This window comes from Micromesistius poutassou (assembly GCF_964030765.1).
Source record: "Micromesistius poutassou genome assembly, chromosome: 10".
NCBI classification, from domain to species: domain Eukaryota; kingdom Metazoa; phylum Chordata; class Actinopteri; order Gadiformes; family Gadidae; genus Micromesistius; species Micromesistius poutassou.
Window position 1 is genome coordinate 1,776,657 of NC_140280.1, and position 11,523 is coordinate 1,788,179.

Here is an 11,523-nt window from a genome sequence, read left to right on the forward strand (position 1 = left end):
AAAGCCCAGAAGGAGAAGTTAAACAACTTCGTTGAGACCAAGAGAAAGTGTGAGGTCATAGCAGCGCACATTAATGTCCAGACCGCGCACACCGAGAGACAGATTCAAAAGGAGTTTGAGAAGCTTCACCAGTGTCTTCAAGAGGAAGAGAAGTCCAGGATCACTGCGCTGAGAGGCGAAGAGCAGTTCAAATGTCAGAAGATGAAGAAGGAGATTGAGGAGCTGTCGAAGCAGATAGAAACCATATCGCACACAGTCACCGAGACGGAGCAGCAGCTGGGGGCTGGAGACGTTTCCTTCCTGAACAAGTTCAAGGCTACTAAAGAGAAAGTAGCCCAGCCCCGACCCTCGCCAGCTCTACCCAAGGGAGCGCTGCTGGACGTGGCCAAACACCTGGGCAACCTGGCCTACGCAGTCTGGAAGAAGCTGGAGGAGAACGCCTCCTACTTTCCTGTGATCCTGGACCCCAACACCGCTGCCCCCGATCTCCACCTGTCTGAGGATCTGACCAGAGTGAGATGTGGAGCGAGGCAACAGCTCCCCGAGAACCCAGAGAGACTGGAGTATGGCGTGCTGGGATCTGAGCCACTTGAACCAGGGTACACCTGGGAGGTAGAGGTGGGAGACAGCACTGAGTGGGAGGTTGGTGTTAGCATGGATAACCTAGGAAGCCAGCGACCAAGATTGTCTTCGTTAATGTTTATGCTTCAGCAGAGCATCGTTTGTATTAATTGTTTAAAAATATGGTTACATAAAGGTACATACCGATTTTTAACAAATACATCTGGAGGATGGGTTGATCTCCCAGCGAAGTTACAGAGGATCAGAATGAAGTGGGATCGGACCACTTATCAAATGTCCTTCAGTGATCCTAAAACCAACCGGACAATACGCTCATGGAAGGTTTCATCATGGTATTTACTATTTCCATTTATCCGTTCCACTGATACAGTTCCTTTGAAGATTTCCCCGGGGAAGGAGCTGTAACAGTGGGGCCTTGGAGTTAGGAACCATGTGAGTGTACCTCTACTGCTCTTTATTTCTGTGTTGTAAACCATATTCTGTATTGTCCTTGTTGATCCGTAAACGATGGAAAACAGAACATATAAAATAATGAAAATAATAATGTTAAGACATGCATGTTTCCTTGTCGCATGGTCAGAGCCGAATGTTGTATGGTTTCCTAATTACGTAAGATCATGTTATAGGTTTAATATGTAGCCTACAATTATGGATTATTACTGATTAAGTTGAACAGGGTTATATGCTGTGTAAATGTATGACTAACTAAGTTTGTCTGGGTTCAATGTTGTGTACATGTATTACTGATTAAGTTTAACAGGATTACGTGTTGTGTTAATAAGTGACATAATCATGGTATTATATTTATTTATTAAATCGATCAGGGTGATTGCTGGGGGAGCTTCAGTGGTAATTGGAAGGCCTGATTGACATTTTGATTTAAAATTCAATGAAGTTTGATTTTAAGAACATTTTTCGCTTTTTGGTACTGTTAACTGAGAGTGAATAATTAGGGTGAGTTTGCAAACGTGATAAGTAGCCTACATCATATAGTAACTGTTGGAGCCATTTGATTTAGACAACTACAAGCGTCGCACTTTTGTTTTTTGTTTTTATCAATGACGCAATCACTGCGTGACGTGGCCTTAAATAAGTAATTGAACACAGGTGCGAGAGGTGACAGGAGACGCCGACAGAAATTGTTTTTCAACCGCTCGGTACCACGCCGCATAGAACGTCATAGACCGCATAGAAGTTTTTGATTTATTTAGAAAAGGAAAGTTGAAACGAATAAGCGACGCCGTTTTTGATTTGTTTATAATTGGTTTGAAGCGAATAAGCGACGCCGTTTTTGATTTGTTGCAATTGAACGAATAGTTGAGTATATACTAGATGCATGCATCGTCTTTACGTTTTTTTTGTTACTTTGAATGGCGAACGCACGCACCCACCACAACCGGCCGATCTTCAAGAATCTTCAACAATAAAGTAAGTTGATGCCGCAGCGCGTTGAAGTCCGTCCCTAGGCGTCCGATACGGCTTTGTATTATATTTTCATGTTTGAAAGCCGTGACAGTAACCGCCGCTAAGGGGCACTATGGCATTAATGCGCAGGGCCCCACACCTGGGAGGTAGGGGTGGGAGCTGGGTGCTAGAATGGCTAACTACCCCTACCACGGACTCTGTTTGGCAAAGATGTTATTCATTATTTTTAAATAGGGTTACATAAAGGTAGATACAGATTATCAGATGAGCATATGGAATGATGGGTTGATCTCCCAACGATGCAGAAGTTACAGAGGATCAGAGTGAAGTGGGATCCGACCACTCGTGAACTGTCCTTCAGTGATCCTAAAACCAACCAGACAATACGCTCATGGAGCACCACATCATGGTCTGTACTATTTCCATTTATCTGTTCCACTGGTACAGTTCCTTTGAAGATTTCCCCGGGGAAGGAGCTGTAACAGTGGGGCCTGGGAGTTAGGAACCATGTGAGTGTACCTGTACTGCTCTTTATTTCTGTGTTGTAAACCATATTCTGTATTGTCCTTGTTGATCCGTAAGCGATGGAAAACAGAACAAAGGATTTAAAAAATGCTAAAGACATGCATGTTTTCATTTCACATGGTCAGAGACGAGTGTTTAATATAATACATCTATGTATAGCATACATGGTTTCCTAATTAGTAAGATCATGTTATATGTTTAAAATGTACAATTATGGATAATTACTAATTAAGTTGAACAGGGTTATATGCTGTGTAAATGTACTATTTAAGTTTAACAGGATTACGTTTTGTGTAAATGTGTGACATAACAAAGTATTATTATTATTATATAATAGGGTTAGTAAGTATTATTATATAATACATAACATATATATATATATATATATATATATCTTTTTTTTTTTTTTAAAGTTAAACGGTGTTTAGGGTGAGTTTGCGAACGATGAAACGTGACTTTGGGCCAATCAGTGTAATTTTTGCTGTGCATTTGACTTCCGGCGTTCCCCGTGTTTGTGCGTCGATCGTGTCCGACCACAGTCCGCCACTACACAGTCCACTAGCACACGCGGCCACAGAGGTCAGAGTTCGCGGGCCTCCCCCGGTGCCGTCGGCAGCGAGCTGAGGAAGGCGTCCAGCGCGGCGAGGTATTCCTCGCGGTGGCACCGCAGGTGGGCGGCGTGCACGGAGGTGGCCCAGCGGCGGCGGTCCACCGCCATGCCCCGCCCCCTCCAGAGCTCGATCACCGTCTCCATGGCGACCGGGTCACACATGACGTCATTGTCGCAGAAGAATAAGAGCGCCGGCGCGTGCACGGGGTTGTTGTGGAACACGTGCACGCAGCTGTCGTAGAAGTCAGCCGTGTGGCTCCGGAAGAGCCAGAAGAAGAACAGGAGGGCGTTCCTCACCAGGACCTCCAGACGGGGAAACAGAGTCTTACCCAGGCCTGGGGAGGGAGAGGGGGAGGGAGAGGGAGGCCCGGGAGAGGGAGAGGGGGAGGGAGAGGGAGGCCCGGGAGAGGGAGGGAGGGAGACAGAGGCCCGAGAGGGAGAGGGAGGCCAGGGAGAGGGAGGGAGGGAGTGGGAGGGAGGGGGGGAGGGCGAGAAGGAGAGGGAGGGAAAGAGAGACAGAGGCCCGAGGGAGGGAGGGAGGGAGAGGGGGAGAGGTAGGGAGAGAGAGAGAGAGAAGCCCAAGACCGGAGAGGGTGAAGGAGAGATTGTTATTGTTATAACAATAAAAATGTTTAAAAAATTATAAAAAATGATGTTATTAAAAAAAGTCTGCATTTTGAAAATCTCAAACCTTGAATTTGAGAGGGAGAGAAAGGTCAGCAGTAACACGGTTTGAGATCAAGGCTGACACTAGAGACACTCTGAGTGATATGAAAGACAAAGCTACAATGTTATAATGCTAACCTTCAAAGTGAGAGCCAGGCTGAACCGTGAGCACATTCAGAACCAAGAGAGGATACAGAGAAGAGGACATAACAACCCGTGTTACTCTATTTGTATTGACCTTGATCATAGTAAGTCTCTACAGTCTCTAACTGTAGACCCCAATTTAAGGCTTAATTTACAAATCCAACCTCTTTCCTGCTACTACGTAGTAGCTGGATTAGAATGATGTGACAATGGTTTTGTATCCAAGATTAATATTCTTCAGCCGGAGGAGAACATTTAATATCTTCATTTATTTTGGACTCTCTATTAAGCAAGCCACTGTGACACATGTTGGCTTGAAACTTCACAATACAGCAGCTGACCTCCTGCCATAACCTTTGGCTGATGTTGCTTGTTTAGGGTGACGCCATCAGTGTGTATGAGTGCTCTGATAAGAGACACTAGTCCCCCGCTCTAACCTTGCTTTGTTCCCATTTGGTCGACTTGACCCCCAGTTGACGCAGTTGAACATTTCTCCAGACTGAGCAACCCAGCCCGAGGGATTACCCCAACGGAGCCGTTTTGTTCTCACCCAAGGGTGGCTCAGACGGGGCATTAAAGTGTCAGCGGCTCAACGGCCCGTATCAAACCCCAAAGTACCCAGAGCCCGCCCCGGCCCCCCCCCCTCATCGGTCGGTCGGTCCTCCCTCCTCACCTGTGGCCATGTGCTCCAGGCTGCCGGCCACCATGCTGTCGTAGACGTGCCCCCGGACCCTGGCGGCGACGCGGGCGTACCTCGCGGGGCCCTGGGCCAGGTGGCTGAGCATCATGGAGAAGGTGTATCCGCCGATGGAGAAGGCGTGGACCAGCAGGGGGCGCCGCCGCAGCCAGGGCCGCTCCAGCAGCCGCAGCACGTCGCGCCCGTACGCCAGCCCCCAGCGCGGCCACAGGAAGAGCCACGCGCCGCTCTCCACCGTCAGCACGTCCACGCCCCGGCCCAGGTACAGAGCCCGGTACTTGGCCAGAGCCTCTGGTCTGGCGCCCAGCCAGGGGAGGAGGAGGACGAGGGGGCGAGGGGCCGGGGAGGGGGAGGTGGGGGACGGTGGGGGACCCCCCCCTGTGTGGGACCGGGAGGGGCGGCCCGGGGGCGGGGGCGTGTGGGGGTCCTGGCGGTAGTGGTACGTTATGGTGCTGCTGATCTTGTGGGTGAGGAGGCCGGCCTGTTCCTCGCTGGTTTTGTGCGACGCCTTCGCATCGACAGGTTCTGAGATGAAGAGGCTGAGAACAGACACACACACACACACGTCAGATGATTGGCTGATACGCTGACCAATAACTCTGTTCTGTTGGGTTAAACGGTTTGTTCATGGTTATTATTTTATGTATACAACCTAGTTGTTAACATGTAATGCATTATTGTACTGTCAGGATTATATAATAATATAAATATATACAATTGGGTTTAGATGTGGACTAGCAATCAAAACCATAGCCTACTCATCTGGGCCCCGTTTCCCGATAACGATGGATCCATGCTCGTACGATGGATCTCACGATGCATCGTTAATTTTAGGGGAGCGTTTCCCGAAACTCATCTTAACATGAACGCGCGTGCTCTGCTCTTACGACGTCGTAGGATTGTAGCTGTCCGCTGACACGGTGCTGAAATGAGCTCCGTATGAGGGGGATTTTTTCTATATTTTGTGGTAGCAAAAAAATATCTCCCCATCAAGGCCAACAGCAGAGTAGCCTACGAAAAGAATAGACTAATATGAATGCTACAAATATTAAAACACAATTGATTTGGTCTAGGCCGACATATCAGTCCTAATCCCGAACGCACCGTGCGTACACTGTTTCACGGCATTTTCTCCCCTGAAATAATTCCATATTACAAAAATAACAAAAATAACAAAGCAAACAATCGCAACAAAAAACGCCTGCAGAAATTCTCCGACACCCGCTGGTCTCAGCATAATTCATGTACAGTATGTCTTCTGTCATTGATCAATATGAGGACATTTTAACCACGATGGTTGAATTAAAATCAGAGGGAGACAGCAAGTGCCGCTCGCAGGCGACCTCCCACACGAGCAACGGAATCATTTGATTTTATTATATGCCTTGTGATAGGGTTGCCTTGTGACGTGGCGTTTGATCGCCTACATTTCGACTGCGCATGGATTTTTGGAATTTTAAATAGCTGCAATAAGTTATATTTGTGTTGACTTCTAACATGTCTGTCTTTGCTGAGACATGTACCCCTGTGGGCGTCGTTAGCTACGAGGGTTTTAACGACGTCGTTACGTAACGATGCTTTCGGGAAACGGTCCGAAAATTCTGCGATGATCGTACGACGGTGTTAACGACGTAGTTAGGCTAACGATGCTTTCGGGGGGGCCCTGATCTCAGCCTAATAACAATAAGCTATGATTTCATCGTTTTAGGTACACCATTTGAATAAATAAACTACTTTGAATACTGTCTCCTGTCGTGGCAATTCCCCTTTAACAGAGATTGCGTCTAGGCCAGGTGAAATTCCCACTGCAAAAAGCACACAATACAAAGCAATTGTCCTAGGTTTTAATGCATGCATACATTAGACTCCTCTCTAGCAGAGTGAGTCCAGAATACAGGTTGACATGGTTTTTTTATACAGTTTCAGACCCTCCCCACATTGTTGAAGGCTCATCAAAGAAGAGAGGAGAAGGCTAAAGGGGAATTCTTCTCCCTACGACCCTTTTGTCCCAACACAGTGGTCTTCTGTTTTACGACAAACAAACTCAAATTCCAGATGTCTTATCTTTGCGACGTTTTCCCCCAAGCACAACGATCAATAGACAGCTGAGAGGCAAGTGAGCAAGACATCAAAGGAATGAACAAGGCTGAAACTGAGGACAATACAAGTTATACAAGAACAGACAAACTTATCAAACAGGTCAAACATATGAATTTTTCCATCACACTCCCTGAAACTAGCGAGCCTACTAAACAGACATGAAAATGAATATGTAGGCCTACAATGAAAATATTGGAAGCATTCGATAAATAGTTGTTAAACAAATGGTTATATGCATATTAAGCCACGTCAATGCGTGGCAGGTCTTCATTGGGTCCCTTACCTTCCGAGGCACTGCTGCATATTCCCCATAGTCGCGACCCGTGCGGCTTGTCCAGCGCCGATATGATACTGTTATGATATTCTAGTCCAGGAAAGGCCGCCGAGACAGGATCGCTTTTAACTCACTTTATTTGGTTAAGATTTTGGTCTAATGTCTATCGTCTATGAAACAAAATGAGAGGGATAGTATATAACACGCGCGGAGCGTTTCGGGTCCGAGTTAAATAGGCAGGTAGAGGTGGGCGTGTTCTGTGGCTTTAAAAGCCCGCCCCCTTCATCTATGTATGTTCAGCTGCTGCCCCCTTGTGGCTATGCGCAAGTGTTACAGCTTATGTTATATGTACTCGGTACTGTGGCTATGGGAGAATATTATGGCTGAAATATATTACAATACTTATTCTCGGAGATGGATTACATTGAATTTAGGTCAACACTCATGGCTTCAACCGGGGTACGGCTGACCGATCGCTGTACTGTTATAGCCCCAGTGAAAGCCTGGCCAGCAATCCTGCAGAGGGGGATGCCAGTGCCTATGCGCGATGATGCGCACCAATGCACCGGCGAATTCTGTCTTTCCGCCTCCTGCCGTGAATGGGATCAAAGTGTCGCGGAGCTGTCATCACGCCTGGCAGGGTTCAAATGAGGACGTGGTGGAAAATGAAATTCCCTGGGACACGGGAATCTGTTTTTCTCAGATTTTTTATTTGCAATTTTATACGGAACGGTTAAGATCGGACCAAAACGCCCATGTCCTTCATAGAGTTTCAACATAATTGATTGGATCTACAGTAAATTTGTAGCTGTAACAACGGGGTTCGCCACCAGATGGCGATACAGAGTTACCACAGAATTGCCATACGTCAATAGAAAGACAATGGGGCCTACAAGTAAGAAGTCACTTTTGTGTAATTGAGTGAGTCAAACGGTAGTAACGATTCGTGACTGAATTTTAAATGATGAAATTTCTTCCATACTCAGAACTGTACGTCGGATAGATAAATATCAGCTGTTGGCTGACTTCAAATATACAGCTTAGCCTTGGATAGCCTTAGACATTTTCAGATCATAGCAAGTTCATATATATATAGCTCATACATGCCCCGTCTGGTACTCTCTGGTACTCTCCTGTGGTTGCATTTGCAAGGCTTAGAGAGAGTGTGAGAGAGATATTTCAACCCTTTTCAAGTATTGGAACTACGTGATCTTTATTCTACTTACGGTAAGTTTATTTCTCATACTTCATTTATCATTCCATTTAAACTTGTAATGAGGTCTAAACGGTTGTCAGTAGTAGATTATATGTGAACTGTTGTGTATGAAATAATAAACAGCAGCAGTTTTTGTCATACTGTTACTATAATGTTGGTTGTTGGGCAAGTTACTTTAAATTAGTAACTTAGTTACAGTTACTAGTTACTTATTTCAGTTACTTTAAGTTACTAGTTACTCTCAATGTAACTAGTTACTAGGGAAAGTAACTTTGCCAGTCCTCTCTGGCTTGCTTACATGTAAGTCCCACCCTACCACAAGCGCAATGCGCCACCTAGTGTGAATGCAAATTAATGAAATATTCCCATTGTTTCCAACCCTCTACAAATGCACAAATTATTTTGATGTGGCCTAGTGTTCGACAAAACTGTAAAATTTGATGATTGTCCGCGCCCGAGGAGGCCTGATCGGATGGATGCTGACTCTCTCCGCGCCCGCAGATGCCTGATCGGCTGGATGCTGACTCTCTCTGTGCCCGTAGATGCCTGATCGGGTGGACGCTGACTCTCTCCACGCCCGCAGTGTACCTGTACTGCTCTTTATTTCTGTGTTGTAAACCATATTCTGTATTGTACTTGTCGATCCGTAAGCGATGGAAAACAGAACAAGGATTTTAAAAATGCAAATAATAATGTTACGACATGCATGTTTCCTTGTCACATGGTCAGAGACGAATGTTGTATGGTTTCCTAATTACGTGAGATCATGTTATGGGTTTGTTATGATAGGTATTTTAGTCCAGGAAAGGCCGCCGAGACAGGATCACTTTTAACTCACTTTATTTGGTTAAGGTTATTGATCTATTGTCTATCGTCTATGAAACAAAAGGAGAGGGATCGTATATAACACGCGTGGAGCGTCTCTAAGCTTTACATCTAATCGATACGCCGCCCAAGAGATTCTGCTTCTAAAATGGCGGAGTCCGAGTTAAATAGGCAGGTAGAGGTGGGCGTGTTCTGTGGCTTTAAAAGCCCGCCCCCTTCATCTATGTATGAATCAGTTGTTGCCCCCTTGTGGCTATGCGCAAGTCTTACAGCTTATGTTATGTTGGGAGAATATTATGGCTGAAATATGTTACAGGTTTAATATGTACAATTATTACTTGTTTTTATTATTACTGATTAAGTTGAACAGGGTTATGTGTTAGGCCTATGTGTAAATGTATTAGGCTACTAACTAAGTTTGTCTGGGTTAAATGTTGTGTAAATGTATTACTAAGTTTAATAGGATTACGTGTTGTGTAAATAAGTGACATAGCCTATTTAAGCAATAGATCACGACAGGCTGTCCGTCCCGACGCGCAGACTGAAGTGATCTATTGCTTTTATAAAACGGTATGGCGAAATGAAAGTCATAGACACTCTCAATTTTGAAAGAACATAGCAACTATGCTATTGCTTTTATATATAAATAAACAACAGTTCAAGTTAGGCTCTCTGTAAATTGAATAGGCGTAAGCTGTGTGTATACGCTCATTATACAACAATTTGGAACCAATCAGATCGCTTGATTTAAGCCACCCGTTTTATAATTAGTTATTAAATCGAACAGAGTGATTGCTTGGGGAGCTTCAGTGGTAATTGGAAGGGCTGATTGTCATTTTGATTGTGAAGTCAATAAAGTTTGATTTGAATAACATTTTTCACCTTTTGGTAATGTAAACAGGACTGAGAGAGTATAAAAATGAAAAAGATGGGGTCAAATGGTGAGTTTGCAAATGTGATCAAGTACATCCTACAGTTACATACAGCGGCCACTAGGGGGCAGCAAAACATTTGCGATGAGCGCGTGTGGGATCGGACTCCTCTCACTAGAGAGCTTAACTGACCTGGGACCTTTCTGACTTGGTTAGACTAATATGCTCAGTTACGCATAGTCACCATAACTACTTTCAAACGGCATTAATACATATATGCTAAAAGTATACCGACCATTTCTTTACAAAAAGTTCAGTTTTTTTTTTTTTTTATGACATTCTTAAATGAATAATATTAGGCCTATTCAGGGCAAAGACGGATGCGAACTTTCGGATCAGATTGGTGTGATGGTAGTACAGATGCTGTTCTCACCTTCCATTACTCCAATCGAGGGAACTGCTTTAAATCATGATCTGAGGCGGGATACGTTCCCTAGACACGAGCCAATAGACACACTGGACATCCCTAGACATCCTGTTCTCTCTGATGGGCCAAGACGGAGCTCCAGTCTCGAGTCTGACTCGGCCCAAACAGTTCATTCAAAAAAACGTAAAGAAAATGAGACCCTAAGATTAAATAATATTTAATTTTCCTATAGCTTTGACTTTTTTTTTTTACTCTTCTATGCTTGACCGTTTCATTTCATTAAAGATGAACTGAACTGAAGTAATCAACATTGATAACTTGTTAGTTATGACCATTATAAAAAAATGACAATCGATACATAGCTTTTTTAAGCAACACAAAAAATGTGTTTATTAGTATTAGAACGCCGCCATTTTCATCATATTAACTGTAGTGTCTTATGTTATGTTTCAATGCAGGTCAATGCTGGCTTCGTCTTTACCCGTTGGCCGCTGTGAGGCGCTCCATCTAAATGATTTATTGTTCCCGTGGTACTGTAGGTCATCAGTGCGTCTTGATAAAACCGGTTCGATTTCGCCGTGGATGCCGGTCCACTTAAGATAAGACAGGATAATCCTTTGTTAGTCCCACAGTGGGGCCATGTGCAGGGTTACAGCAGCAAAGAGGACAGTGCAAATAACAGAAAACAGTAGTACAAAATACAAGAAGAAAATACAAATACAAATAATGGCCAACACAACAGTGTGCACTTGTGTGCATATGTGTTGGCAGTGTGTGTGTGGGGGAGTTTGATTGATCTTGTGTAGCAAATGTTTGGTATCCATGGTCACAGCTAGTGACTGTGTTGGTGGCTGAACCTTTGGAGAGATGATGCGTAAGGAGCGTGTGGACAGACTGGTACCAGTTAAACACTTCTTCGGTGTTCGTGCTCCTGTATGTTAATGACATGTGGAGATGCATGTGGTTTTTCTGATGAGCTTGGAAAAGGGAGCGCTTCATTTAATATGAACCGTAGTACCGAGGAGAGACACACAAAGTACACATTTGTGATGAAAAGGTCCCGCCTGAAAAAAACAAAAAACTGAAAACAAGCAAGGGAAAAATGACTCAAGGGAGACTCGCAAATCTAGCGGAAAAATCCATGGAATCCCATCAGTGGG

General features: G+C 44.7%; 2 protein-coding genes across 2 annotated transcripts in view; one reads left to right on the forward strand and one right to left on the reverse strand.

The window, feature by feature from the left end:
- On the forward strand, window positions 1-3,094 carry LOC311353823 (E3 ubiquitin-protein ligase TRIM35-like; the record flags this gene model as incomplete). The annotated part of the gene is made up of 2 exons (XM_084473635.1): window positions 1-646; window positions 3,072-3,094. Coding segments are annotated over 2 exons (669 nt in total), but the record flags the coding sequence as incomplete, so codon positions are not given.
- An 18-nt stretch (window positions 3,095-3,112) lies between these two features.
- Window positions 3,113-11,523, reverse strand: part of LOC311353824 (transmembrane protein 53-like) — a gene marked incomplete at both ends in the record, with an annotated part of 11,521 nt that continues 3,110 nt past the window's right edge. Inside the window, 2 exons of the mRNA XM_084473636.1 lie at window positions 3,113-3,477; window positions 4,626-5,188. Of these exons, the coding sequence (XP_084329762.1) occupies window positions 3,113-3,477; window positions 4,626-5,188 (928 nt within the window). The remainder of the gene's footprint in view (window positions 3,478-4,625; window positions 5,189-11,523) is intronic.